This window comes from Symphalangus syndactylus, chromosome 22 (genome assembly GCF_028878055.3).
Source record: "Symphalangus syndactylus isolate Jambi chromosome 22, NHGRI_mSymSyn1-v2.1_pri, whole genome shotgun sequence".
In the NCBI taxonomy this organism is placed as follows: Eukaryota; Metazoa; Chordata; class Mammalia; order Primates; family Hylobatidae; genus Symphalangus; species Symphalangus syndactylus.
In genome coordinates this window covers 13,102,104-13,116,856 of record NC_072444.2, presented here as the reverse complement: position 1 = coordinate 13,116,856, position 14,753 = coordinate 13,102,104, and the positions used below count along the sequence as shown (strand labels likewise).

Sequence of the window (14,753 nt, the reverse complement as noted above, 5' to 3'; positions counted from 1 at the left end):
AAAAAATTATAGACCTTCATTTAAAAAATACTTTGTTGCTAAAAAATGCTAATGATCGGTTGGTGTGGTGGCTCACACCTAATAGTCCCAGTACTTTAGGAGGCTGAGGCGAGTGGATCACCTGAGCCCACGAGTTCGAGACCAGCCTGGGCAACATGGCAAAACCCCATCTCTACAAAGAATACAAAAATTAACCGGGCATGGTGGTGTGTGCTTGTAGTTCCAGCTACTTGGGAGGCTGAGGTGGGAGGCTCACCTGAGCCTGGGAATGTCAAGGCTACAGTGAACCATGATCACGTCACTGCACTAGAGTCTGGGCAACAGAGTGAGAATGAGACCCCCCATCTCAAAAAATAATGCTAACGATTAAGTCGTAATCTTTTTGTTGGTGGAAGGTTTTGCCTTGAGGTTGATGGCTGCTGACTGATCAGGGTGGTGATGCTGTAGTTTGGGGTGTCTGTGGCAGTTATTAAAACAAGACAACAGCATTTCACAAAAGATTTCTCTGTAGTATGTGATGCTGTTTGATAGCATTTTACCTACAGTGGAAGTTCTTTCAAAATTGCAGCCAATCCTGTAAACCCTGCCATTGCTTTATCAACTAAGTTTATGGAATATTGTAAATCCTTTGTTGTCATTTCAACAATGTTTACAATGTCTTCCCCAGGAGTAGATTTTATCTCAAGAGACCGCCCTCTTTGCTCATTCACAACTCCCTTCCATTCAAGTTTTGTTTGAAATTGCAGGAATTCAGTCACATCTTTAGGCTCCACTTCTAACTCTGGTTCTCTTGGTATTTCCACCACATCTGCAGTTATTCTCTCCACTGATGTCTTGAACACCTCAGAGTCATCCATGAGGGTTGAAATCAACTTCTTCCCAACTTGTTGATGTTGCAATTTTGACCTCCTCCCATAAATCACGAATGTTCTGGATGGCATCTAGAATGGTGACTTCTTTCCAGAAAGTTTTCCATTTACTTTGCCCAGATCCATCTGAGGAATTGCTATCTCTGGCAGCTGTATACTTATGAAATTTATTTCTTAAAATAGTAAGACTTGAAAGTCAAAGTTACTCCTTGATCCATGGGCTGCAGAATGGATATTGTGTTAGCAGGCATGAAAAGAACATTCATCTCCCGTATATTTCTGTCAGAGCTCCTGGGTGACCAAGCGAATTGTCAACGAGAGCAAAGTTTTGAAAGGAATCTCTCTTTTTTTCTTAGCAGTAGGTCTCAAGAATGGGCTTAAAACATACAGTAAACCATGCTGTAAACAGATGTGTGGTCATCCAGGCTGAATTGTTCCGTTCATAGAGCACAAGCAGAGTAGATTTAGCACAATTCTTAAGGGCCATAGGATTTTTAGAATGGTGAATGAGCATTGGCTTTAACTTAAAGTCACCAGCTATGTTAGCCCCTAACAAAAGAGCCAGCTTGTCCTTCGAAGCTTTGAAGCCAGGCATTGACTTCTAGCTATGAAAGTCCTAGATGCATCTTCTTCCAATAGAAGGCTATTTTGTCTATATTGAAAATCTGTTGAGTATAGCCACCTTCATCAATGACCTTAGCTAGATCTTCTGGATAACTTGCTGCAGCTTCCACATCAGCACTTGCTGCTTCGCCTTGCGCCTCTATGTTGTAGAGACAGATCCTTTCCTTCAGCCTCATAAACCAACCTCTGCTAGCTTCAGACTTTTCTTCTTCAGCTTCCTCCATTCTCTCAGCCTTCATTGAAGTGAAGAGAGTTAGGGCCTTGCTCTGGATTAGACGTTGGTTTAAGGGAATGTTGTGGCTGGTTTGGTCATCTATCTAGACCACTCAGACTTTTCGTATCAGCGACAAGGCTCTTTTTGCCTTTTTAGCATGTGTGTGTTCAGTAGAGTACCACTTTTAATTTCCTTTGGGAACTTTTCCTTTGCATTCACAATTTGACTGATTGGTGCAAGAGACTTAGCTTTCGGCCTCTGGGGACGTATCTTCCTCAGTAGGCTTAATCAGTGCTGGCTTTTGATTTAAAGTGAGAGACTCAGGATGCTTCCTTTCACTTGAACACTTAGAGGCCATTGAAGGTTTATTAATTGGCCTAATTTCAATATTGTCGTGTCTCAGAGGGTAGGGAGCCCGAGGAGGGGGAGAGAGTTGGGGAAATGGCCCCACTCAGTGAAGCAGTTAGAACACCTACAACACATACTAAGAACACCCATGGCCGGGCACGGTGGCTCACGCTTGTAATCCCAGCACTTTGGGAGGCCGAGGTGGGCAGATCACAAGGTCAAGAGAGCGAAGCCATCCTGGCCAACATGGTGAAACCCTGTCTCTATTAAAAACACAAAAAATTAGCTGGGCATGGTGGTGGGCACCTGTAGTCCCAGCTACTTGGGAGGCCGAGGCAGGATAATCGCTTGAACCTGGGAGACGGGGGCTGCAGTGAGGCAAGATCGCACCACTGTACTCCAGCCTGGGCTACAAAGCAAGACTCTGTCTCAAAAACAAAACAAAACAAAAAAACAAAACATCCACAACATGTATTGGTTAAGGACAGCTACAACATGTATTGATTAAGAACACCCACAACATGTATTGATTAAGTCTGCCATCTTATATGGGTGCAGTTCATGGTGCCCCAAAACAATTACAATGGTAACATCAAAGATCACTAATCACAGATCACCGTAACAGATAAAATAATAATGAAAAAGTTTGAAATATTGTGAGAATTACCAGAACACGTCAGACATGAAGTGAGCACATCCTGTTTGAAAGTGGCACTGATAGACTTGCTCAATGCAGGGTTGTGACAAGCCTTCATTTTGGAAAAAATACAGTGCAGTGCGATCAAGTGACACATGATAAAATGTGGGATGCCTGTGGGGAAGCCGTTGCCGTCCATGAGGAGGACAGCTGCAGCCAAAAGGTAGCGCGGAGGCCAAACTGCACCTAATTCAGGAGTGATTAGAGCAGAGGGAGCGCGGCAAGAAGAGATCACGTTTCCTAGGAGCTGGTAGGAAGGTGAAGGAGAAGTAGGGGGAGCGTGAGGGGAGGGTAGAATCCAGATGGTAGGGCTCGCGGGAACACGTTTGCTGAGGAAGAGGAACAAGTGGAGAAGGAGAAATTGAAAATATAGCTGACACTTTGGGAGGTCGAGGCGGGCGGATAACTTAAGGTCAGGAGTTCGAAACCAGCCTGGCCAACATGTGAAACCCCGTCTCTACTAAAAATACAAAAGTTACCCGGGCATGGTGGCACATGCCTGTAGTCCCGGCTGCTTGGGGGGCTGAGGCAGGAGAATGGCATGAACCTGGGAGGCGGAGGTTGCAGTGAGCCAAGATTGCACTACTGCACTCCAGCCTGGGCAACAGGATAAAATTCTGTCTCAAAAAAAAAAAAATTAAGTACAGCTGACAGCTGATGGAACGGGGTTCTTTAGGAGAATGGGTGCTTAGCATTGTTGAAGAGGAGAAATGCTGGCTTTGCTGGGAGTGCCTTGAGGGTAGGAACCATGTTTTCTTCACTCCCCAACACCAAGCAGTAGGCACTCAGAAAATGTGTATACAAATGAGTAAAGATTTTACTTCTTAGAAGTAGTCTTGATTGATATTGTAGAATACCAAAAAACCTCACTATTTTTATTCCATAATTACCATTCTGTATTGTACTGTGTGTAAGCAATGTATTTGTGACCTTCTGTTCTTTGAAATAAAAGGGAAAAATCACAAATCAGGTGGTATTGAGGTAGTAATCATAATCACTTAGTTTGTCTGTGCCTGCTACATATTTATTAAATTCTGCCTCCGCATCTCGAAATGTGTCATGTCCAAGGCTCTCTGCTCGGTAAATGTGATGTGCAGTTCATTGGAAGAGGCAGACATGCACAGAAACAGCCTATGAGAGACAGATTCTGTCCTGTTATTCTACCCAGGGACACTGTCAGCTCCAGACATTTGCCTTAAAATTGGTTATTTTTTTAAGTTCGGAAAAAGGGACCAGGCGCGGTGGCTCACTCCTGTAATCCCAGCACTTTGGGAGGCCGAGTCGGGTGGATCACCAGGTCAGGAGATCAAGACCATCCTGGCTAACACAGTGAAACCCCATCTCTGCTAAAAATACAAAAAATTAGCTGAGCCTGGTGTCGGACACCTGTAGTCCCAGCTACTTGGGAGACTGAGGCAGGAGAATGGTGTGAACCCGGGAGGCGGAGCTTGCAGTGAGCCAAGATCACACCACTGCACTCCAGCCTGGGCGACAGAGCGAGACTCCGTCTCAAAAAAAGTTCAGAAAAAGGACATCTTTTTTATTTTCTTTAATTTTTTTGTAGAGGCAAGGTCTCACTATGTTGCCAGGCTGGTCTTGAACGCCTGAGCTTAAGTGATCCTTTGATCACTGCCTCAGCCTCCCAAAGTGCTGGGGTTGGCCAGATGTGGTGGCTCACACCCGTAATCCCAGCACTTTGGGAGGCTGAGGTGTGAGGATCACCTGAGGTCAGGAGTTGGAGACCAGCCTGGCCAACATGGTGAAATCCCGTCTCTACCAAAAAAATGTAAAAAGTTAGCCGGGCATGGTGGTACGCACCTGTAGTGGAGGCTGAGGCATGAAAATCGCTTGAACCCGGGAGGCGGAGGTTGCAGTGAGCCGAGATCGCGCCACTGCACTCCAGCCTGGGCAGCACAACACGACTCCATCTCAAAAAAAAAAAATGCTGGGATTATAGGCATGAGCCACCGTACCTGGCCCTCTTTTTGATTTTCTGTGTTAAATTTTGCCTACTGCAAATATTTCTAATATTAACAAAGACTGAATTTATAGACAGCTTTTGATTCTGTGTAACTTAATTCTTTCAAGTGTATTCAAAAAGAACAAATTAGTTAGGAGAGGTAGAGTCAGCTCATCACAGACCATATTTCAGGGTGCAGATGGTGAGAGAATTAGTGTGGGTTGTATTTGGCTGTGCCAGTTACAGTGTTGTAGATGGAAAGCCCCAAACAAATATGTGGAGGCTCTTCTGGTTCACATTTTTCTTTCTACTACTTCTAAACTAGAACACATATTGATACGATCTCATTTTATGTTACCCTTTTTCCCTAGGTTCACTAGAAAATGTTTTGCCTTTTTTTCTTAATAAATCATTGCCAGTGAAATATGTTACATAAAATACGCTAAGCAAATCAAATTAGCGTATCTAGAATTCACTTGCGAGGACTGTAATGCATTGATTTAAATATTGATTTATCTTTCTAAATAAAATTGCTTCATTTGATGAATTGCAGCCTGGAGACATTGATTGATTGGAACATTATTTGGTCTTCAGAGTTTTACCTCTGCATTTTCTTTTTTTTTTAACAGTGGGTGCCTGATAGACATCCTGGGACTATACAGACGGAAAAGGCCCACTTTGGGGGATAATGCTGAGGGACACGATGAAATCTTGGAATGATAGCCAGTCAGATCTGTGTAGCACTGACCAAGAAGAGGAAGAAGAGATGATTTTTGGTGAAAATGAAGATGATTTGGATGAGATGATGGATTTAAGTGATCTGCCTACCTCACTTTTTGCTTGCAGCGTCCATGAAGCAGTGTTTGAGGCACGAGAGCAGAAGGTAGGCATCTATCCTCCCTTTCCCTACATTCGTAGCATGTTAAATGTGTGTGGATCTGGGGAAACAGAGCTTGACTGGTCTCTGACAAATTAAGTATAGAAAGTGTATGTCCACTTTTAGGCTGGGCGCATTGGCTCATGCCTGTAATCCCAGCACTTTGGGAGGCTGAGGTGGGCAGATCGCCTGAGGTCAGGAGTTCGAGACGTGCCTGGGCAACATGTAGAAACCCTGTCTCTATTACTAAAAATGCAAAAACTAGCCGGGTGTGGTGGTGTGTGCCTGTAATTCCAGCTACTCGCAGGGCTGGGGCAGGAGAATCACTTGAACTTGGGAGGCAGAGGTTGCAGTGAGCTGAGACCATGCCACTGCACTTAAGCCCGAGGGACAGAGCGAGACTCCGTCTCAAAAAAAAAGAAAGCGTATGTCCACTTTTAGATGTTGCCGCAGAATTTTTATTGTATTTTTAGAAGAGTATCAGTCTGCAGCAGATAGGAAATGTTCCAAAACCAGTTCTTCTCCATAGACGCTTTAAGAAGCACGGGCATTTAGTGAATTCTGAGTCAAGTCTTATTCAATCCATTCACTTATTTCTTCACTTATTCGTTTTCGGAGACTATAATTAAAGAAAACCTGGGGATCTTTAGCCGGGCTTCCTATTACTTGGGAGTGCATTCACAAAAGAAGGAATTCAGCTTTTTCCTGGGACTGATTTACGTAAAACCTATTAGGACTATTTATGATTTTGTCGTAACAAAATTGTTCACGTTTCTTGTGTTAGTTTCTATAACTGGGGAAAATGATTGAGCTTATTATTTTAAAGATTCCTTTAGTTCATTTATTATTTACCTAGAAAGAGAGGTGTGTGTGTGTGTGTGTGTGTGTGCTTTGTTTTGTTTTCCCCCGTCATGACCTCACAAATGGCTATAGGTCTTAGTCCCACAAAAGTAAAATAGCTCTGCCACTGGGATGTGTTTTCCGCGTTCTGAGCTTTTTCTCAAAACACTATCACTGGCCCTTTAGTTCTCAGCCGATGCACCCAAAATATTTCCCTTCCAATGACTTCCTTGGAGCAGAACTTCGATACCATTTAACTCAGGATGTACTTGAGTGCCTACGGTGTGCCAGGCACTGGTGCCAGTTGCTTCAGGGGTTAGAGCATGAGACATGCAGCTTCTGCCTCATGGTGTCCAGCCCTGCAGCAGAATCAAGGCCAGGCAGCAGGGATGACAAGTAATAATGATATCAAATGGAATCTTAGCGCCTTTAGAAACACTTGAAAGTAGCCGGGCGTGGTGGCTCACGCCTGTAGTCCCAGTACTTTGGGAGGCCAAGTCAGGCAGATCACGAGGTCAGGAGTTCCAGACCAGCCTGACCAACATGGTGAAACCCCATTTCTACTAAGAATACAAAAATTAGCTGGACGTGGTGGCAGGTGCCTGTAATCCCAGCTACTCAGGAGGCTGAGATAGGAGAATCGCTTGAACCTGGGAGGCGGAGGTTGCAGTGAGCCGAGATTGCACCAGTGCACTCCAGCCTGGGCAGCAGAGCGAGACTCCGTCTCAAGAAAAAAGAAAGAAACACTTGAAAGAACAGGGCCAGGTGCAGTGGCTCGTGCCTGTAATGCCAGCATTTTAGGAGACTGTGGCGGGCAGATCACTTGAGCCCAGGGGTTCATGACCAGCCTGGGCAATATAGTGAGACCCCATCTCCATAAAATAAAATAATAATAATAATTTTAAAAATGAGGAATAATAATTATTTAAATAATAATAATTTTAAAAGTGCATTGAGGAAAGATCACAGCCAGTTGGAATAAAAGATCTCACAGGGAGGTGGCATTGGAGAAGGGCTATGAGAGTTGGGTAGGATTTTAGCAGGGAAGGGAAAGGAAATTTTGGCCAGAGGGAACACAATGAGAAAAGAGCTGAATCGAGAGAGTGTGGGCCATTTTGGGAGTAGCGAGCCATTCCGTGTGCTTAGCACATAGCTGATATTTGGCCAGAGTCAGGAGAAATTGGACTAGAAGAGTGAGTATGGGGCCACCCTGCAAAATCCCATGATCATCTAGCTCAGGAGCTTGCCCTTTTGTGGGAAACTGTCGGAGGGTTTCTGAGCACAGAGCGGCCATCAGAGCTCCACGTCAGGAAGCTCAGCCCGCAGCACGTGGATGGCAGAGCGATGGGAGAAGAGGGCAGAGCAGGGAGCCAGGGAGCTCTGGGAGTGCACCCGCCTGGAGATGACCCACCCCAAGCGGAGCAGGGAAGGGGGCTGCACTCGCCAGCTGTGTGTCTTTCAGGGTTGTTTCATTTACAAATGCTACTTGCTTTCCCAAGTTCAGTCATAATTTAGACATTTTGAAATCGTCCTTTTGAGTTTCATGCTAAGAGCTCTAAGTTTTTATGTTATAAATAAGTTAACCTTGTTTATTGTTGTAAAAAACCAGATGAATTACCAATTTATGTTAAAATTATATATGTAGGAATTCTCTCAAGAAACCTCACAATCATTTCTATTTCTTTCTCTTTTTTGTTGTTTTTTTCTTGTTTGTTTGTTTTTGGTTTTTTTTGGTGAGATGGAGTCTTTCTCTGTTGCCGAGGCTGGAAGGCTGGAGTGCAGTGGCGCGGTCTCGGCTCACTGCAACCTCCGCCTCCCAGGTTCAAGCAATTCTCCTGCCTCAGCCTCCTGAGTAGCTGGGATTACAGGCACACGCCACAATGCCCGGCTAATTTTTTTGTATTTTTAGTAGAGATGGGGTTTCACCACATTGGCCGGGCTGGTCTTGAACTTCTGACCTCAAGTGATCTGCCCACCTCAGCCTCCCAAAGTGCTAGGATTACAGGCGTGAGCCACCGCGTCCGGCCAGTCTTTTCTGTTTCAACCTTTTCTTTTTAACTGTAGCCTGGGAAATTTTTAAACTGCAAAAAGGGTGGGTCCTTGTTGGGTTTCATTTTTTAAACCATTTGGGGATTATATCTAACATAAATTTATACTGGAAATCATCCCAGCAGAAATTCTAATAACAGCAGTTCAGCGGACTTCCTAGTAAATTGTATTTAACACCCTTAACAGTAATATCTGAAATGACAAAATATAAAATGTTTATATTATGGTTATCTATAGATCATCAATTGGATATAAAATATGGACAGAATCAAGGCCAGACATGATGGCTCATGCTTGTAATCCCAGCACTTTGGGAGGCGAAGGCGAGAGGATCGCTTGAGACCAGGAGTTTGAGACCAGCCTGGGCAACATAGTGAGACCTCGTTTCTGTTAAAGAAATATTTTTTAAAATATGGGCAGAATCAAATGTTTCCTTTACATTTTTCTTCTATCAGTGTCTTATTTTGTTGTAGTTTCTCCTGAAATCAGCTGTTTATTCAGGTTATCTATGAATGTGCAAAAAATAAAACAGTGGCTTTTGTTGGATTATAAGCAGAATAATCCCGATTGCAATTGAACACTTTAATGTCAAAAAATAATTTCTGGCTGGGCACATTGGCTCACACCCATAGTCCCAGCACTTTGAGAGGCCGAGGCAGGTGGATTGCTTGAACCCAGGAGTTTGAGACCAGCCTGGCCAACATAGCAAGACCCCATCTCTATAAAAAAAATTTTTTTTCCTAACTTGAAAAAGTTTTTGTCTTTATAAGCTTCTAACTATTGGAGTAAGCTTTTACATTCTTCTGAATAGTAGAATAAATAACACAGGTGCCATTATCATGTAAATGTAAATCTTTGCTCTAGATCATTAGATTTTTGGCTCTATGTTTTTATCAATATTTCTTAAGAATAGTGTTGGAGGGATAATAAATCATAGGAAAATAAACTGTAAGAAAAATAGGTGGAGAAAAGGACTTATCTTTCAGTGTATATTTCTCAGCTATAGGGTTGTTAATTTTATGTATGTGCTCTGCTAATCAGTAGCTCCATCAGGAGTGCCACAGGCTTAGTGCTTCATTTTTCTTTGACAGATTTGGATTTGTCCCATTGTGATTGTATTTGCTTGTTTGCTGTTTTTAACCCCAGTTGTTTTTTTTTTCTCTGTCTTTTAAAAAAGCGACACAGGGTCTTGCTCTGTCACCCAGGCTGGAATGTGGTAGTGTGATCATAGGTCACTGCAGCCTTGACCTCCTGGGCTCAAGCAATCCTCCTACCTCAGCCTCTCAAGTAGCTGGGACTATAGGCATGCACCAGCACATCCAGCTAATTTTATTTATTTATTTATTTATTTATTTTGAGATGGAGTCTCACCCTGTCACCCAGGCTGGAGTGCAGTGGTGCAGTCTCAGCTCAGTGCAACCTCTGCCTCCCGGGTTCAAGCAATCCTCCCACCTCAGCCTCCGAAGTAGCTAGGATTACAGGCATCCACCACCATGCTCGGCTAATTTTTTGTATTTTTAGTAAAGACAGGGTTTCACCCCATTGGCCAGGCTGGTCTCAAACTCCTGATGATCTGCCTGCCTTGTTCTCCCAAAATGCTGGAACTACAGGTGCATGCCACTACAACCAGCTAATTTTTGTATTTTTAGTAGAGACAGAGTTTTGCCATGTTGGCCAAGCTGGTCTCAAACTCCCAACTTCAGGTGATCTGCCTGTCTCAGCCTCCCAACATGCTGATATTACAGGCATGAGCCACTGTGCCTGGCCTGATTTTTTTTTTTTTTTTTTTTTTTAAGAGACAAGGTCTTGCTATGTTGCCCAGACTGGTCTCAAACTCCTGGGCTCAAGCGATCTTCCTACCTCCGCCTCTCAAAGTGCTGGGATTATAGGTGTGATCCACCATGCCTGGCCCCTCCAGAAGCAAATTAATCTTGCTTCTGGTTTGAACATGAGGAGTTTTCAAAATATAATTTAGGTTTTTATAACATGAGAAATAGGACTGCCTTTTGCCTTAGGTCTTGGTGTCTTAGGGGACTTGGTAAATGTTAGTGTTAGCAGTCTTCTCAACAGGACTTACCATACAAAGAAATGCAGTAGAATCTAGTCCCCTTGCAAAGTACTGCCCTTTGTATATAAAACTGTTTATCTGACCTCCTCACCATAGGACATTTGATTTGTGTTTCTGATTATGGTGGTTGAGGGACATTAATACATCACTACTTGCTCTGCTGTCCTCCTCTGTGATGGGTGACGCAGAGCATCTCATTGAGTTCCCAGTGCAGAGCAACACCTGTTAAATGTTTGCCGAATGAATAGATTCTGTAAGATGGTTGTTGAGGATTAGTGATGCAATACTATGATCAAGAAACAGAATTGTGAGCTGAGTGAGACAAAATGGTACATAGGAGATTTAATCTGAAATTATGCTCCCAGATACACTGGCCCAAATTCTTCAGTGGCTTGTATAATCATATGCACAATTTAAATCTTCCTTTCAAGCTTTGATTCTGTACCTTCAATTTAAAGAAGAATCAAAAATATTATTTAAGAAAAGTAAATGATATTTGGAAGCTGAGTGATCTTATGATTTTTAGACTAAATCAATTGTTTGTGTATTCTAGCAAAGCCTTCAGCCCAGAAAAAGTAGAATCCTTTGAGGAAAGTGGTATTTTAAATTTGGGAATTAAAAAGGAGGATTCAAAGGAAGAATATCTCTGTTATAGTGAACTGTGTTTTTAACAGAGCACGAAACATCCTAAGGTTTCAGTAAATGTTTAATTGGTTTTATAGTGCTGTTCTGGCCATGAATTAGTAATTTAGTTAGCTTTGAGGCTCAATTAAATACTAGAGAATCATAGAAGTTTAGAATTAAGAAATCCTAGTCAAGTCTGTATTTTATACAGTGGGTTTAAGTTATAGACATTGCTGCAAAACATTGTTGAAAGAAATTTAAAGAAGGCACAAATAAAGGGAAAGACATCCATATCTATGGACTGGAAAACTTAATAACGTTAAGATGTCAGTGCTACCCAAAGTGCTCTACAGATTCAACTCAATCCCTATCAAAATCCCAATGATGTTTTTTTGCAGAGATAGAAAACCTACCCTGAAATTCATATAGAACCTCAAGGAATCCCAAATTGCCAAAACAATCTTGAAAACAAAGAACAAAGTTGGACGCACATTTCCTGATTTCAAAACTTAGTATAAAGCCATGGTAATCAAAACAGTGTGGTACTGGCATGAAGACAAACATAGAGATCGATGGAATTGAATAGAGAGCCCAGAAACCAACCTTTGTGTATATGGTCAAATGATTTTCAACAAAGGTACCAAGACCATTCTGTGGGTGAAAGGACAGTCTCTTTTCAACAAAAGGTGCCGGGAAAACTGAAATCCACATGCAGAAGAATGAAGCTGCATCCTTATTTTATATCAAATAAAAAATTAAAATGGATCAAGCTACTCAGGAGGCTGAGGTGGGAAAATTGCTTGAGCTCAGGAGTTTGAGGCCAGACTGGAAACGTATTGAGACCCCATCTCCTAAAACAAAACAAAACCAAAAACCAAAGACTTAAATGTTAAAATTAAAACTATGAAACTCTTAGAAGATGCAGTAGCATCTTCAGAGAGAAGGCTCCTCTATGTGCTGGAACTGTGCTACCCTCTATGGCACAGCTCCTAGTAGCATGCGTTTAAAAGTATCATTTAGGCCAGGCAGAGTGGCTCATGTCTGTAATCCCAGCACTTTGGGAATACAAGGCAGGTGGATCACCTGAGGTCAGGAGTTCGAGACCAGCCTGTCCAACATGATGAAACCCCATCTCTGCTAAAAATACAAAAATTAGCTGGGCGTGGTGGTATACGCCTGTAGTCCCAGCTACTCGGGAGGCTGAGGCAGGAGAATCCCTTGAACCTAGGAGGTGGAGGTTGGAGTGAGCTGAGATCGTGCCATTGCACTCCAGCCTGGCTGACAAAGTGAGATTCTGTCTCAAAAATAAACAAACGAAAAAAAATTAAAAAGAAAATAGAATATTCGTTGCTGGAGGGTGGGGAAAAAGATTTACAGTTCAAATGTATTGAGAGCTTGTATGGGATGATGGAAAAGTTCAGGAGACAGATAGTGGTGATGGTCACACAGTAAGACTGTACTTAATAACCACTGACTTGTATATTTAAAAATGGTTAAATGATAAATTTTGTGTTTTGTATATTTGACCACAATAAAAATAATGCAAAAAAAAGCCTATTTTTAAGTTTAGTGTTCTTGGTAATATGTATGTTTTTAACTATACACATACATATATTTATACACACACATAAGTGTGTGTGGTATGTATGTATTGGACACCTGTTTGGCTCCACCTTAACCCTCTTTTCACCTAGTCATTGCTGGAGCAGCCAGTTGTGTGCAGGTGTGACCTCCCACCTGGCCTGAGCTGCCCTGTCTTTCCATCCCAGCATTTCTGTGCTGCCTGAACAAGGATGCTCAGCCATTATGGTGCATGCACAGACTTGGAAGCATGAGGGAGTTAAAGTCCCATAGGGTAGTGGAGTGCAGTGGCACAATCACGGCTCTCTGCAACCTCCGCCTCCCAGGTTCAAGCAATTCTTGTGCCTCAGCCTCCCATCCTCCCACTCTTTAATGTTTAATAGAGGTGGTGGGCTCCTCATTTTTTTTTCAGTCCAAAGCAAAGGGATGTGGCAAAATCATGTTCCCAGTTTGTTCTTAGTTGAAACAGCTAAACCTTGCCTTCTCCGAGTTGGGATAGGGCAACAGAGTGGAGCCATGGTGGTTCCAGAAAGGTCAGGAAATACACACTTGGCCACCATCCTCATCTGTTACTCCTTGAAACTGACCTTCCCGTATGGCTTTTTCCGCTTTTCTCCTTTACTGATGCCTATTATCCAGCTGTCAAGCACTCTCTCAAGTTCCCAAGGTTGTTGGTTACATATTATTATTAGCTATTTTAGGTACAAGGTATGTGCTGTCATTTTGATGACTAACTGCACAGGTGATCTTAGCATATGAAGGCAGCTTCTGGTCTGTATTTTGTGGAAAACCTACTTACATCATAGGAAAAAGCCTCAGGCTTTGGTTTTTAGGCTGCATTATTTGTGTTATGCCTGTAGACGTTGTGCTGCCAGAGGGGGGTACTAAGTGACTACAGAAAAAGTTAAGTGGTTAATGATGATTTTTATTTTAATGGAATCCCCATTATCTTTTCTCAAATAAATATGCAGCCATCACCCAACAGGATGATGTTAATTTTATATCATTAGAGAATTCAGAAATTTATGAAAGTGAGCTATTTCTGAAATAATTCTAAGGAGAAAAATAGTCATTTGGTTTTGGAATGAACAGCTGCAGATTCTTCCTGTTTATCACAAGTCATTTTCAGTCCATTTTTACAGATTATGTCCTTCCCCTGCCGTCTGCAATCTTCTAAATCCTTTTCGTGCTAATGCCGGGTTATCAGGGGCAGCCTCAGGAATCGACATGGAGATGTCTGTGGACTCACAGAAGGGCAAAGCTACCAGCTGAGGGCTCGTAACCATTTTTCTCAAATAGGAAACTGATGGTTTTGCCTCCAAGTTCATTATTCATGCTTCTAAAGCACCTCACAGCTAGAATTCACATATTTCATAACCATATTTATGCTACTTCAAGGGGAAAATGGGTGTGGAGGAGAGAGAAAAAACACAAAACTCAGCAAAAGCTTGCTAATCAGTTCTTGCATGGCTTCATTTTTGTATAAGTCTTTTTTTTTTAAGAGAGAGAGACAGGGTCTCACTCTGTTGCCCAGGCTGGAGTACAGTGGTGCGATTGTGGCTCACTGCAGCCTCGAACTCCTGGGTTCAAGCAATCTTCCCACTTTAGCCAACCAAGTAGATAAGACTACAAGCGTATGCCACCATCCCTGGCTAATTATTTAATTTGTTAGTAGAGATGGGGTCTTGCAGTGTTGTCCAGGCTGGTCTCAAGTTCCTGGCACCCCAAAGTGCTGGGATGAATGAGCCACTGTGCCTGGCCATTTTGTTATAATTCTTAATCCTATCACAGGTATTGGATTTGGAAGAGAGAGAGAGAGAGAGAGAGCCGGATGACCTATTGCTGTCATCTGCATGTTACATTCAGTTACAGTGTATTTCTGGAATTAAAAAAAATTATCTTGAAGGGAAATAGGAAGAAGGATGTGATTATCACGTAGCTGTTTGCAAGATAGCTTCTCTCATACGATGCATTGGTACTAGGAAAAATTCATTTTTGTGAG

General features: G+C 42.6%; 1 protein-coding gene across 4 annotated transcripts in view; it reads left to right on the top strand.

Moving 5' to 3' along the window:
• RCAN3 (RCAN family member 3) overlaps positions 1–14,753 on the top strand; it is a 35,928-nt gene that overhangs the window by 6,457 nt on the left and 14,718 nt on the right. For all 4 annotated transcript variants that reach the window (XM_063631620.1, XM_055261899.1, XM_055261898.1 and 1 more), the window contains exon 2: positions 5,342–5,595. In XM_063631620.1, coding sequence (XP_063487690.1) covers positions 5,401–5,595 — 195 coding nt within the window. In that variant the 5' untranslated portion in view covers positions 5,342–5,400. The remainder of the gene's footprint in view (positions 1–5,341; positions 5,596–14,753) is intronic.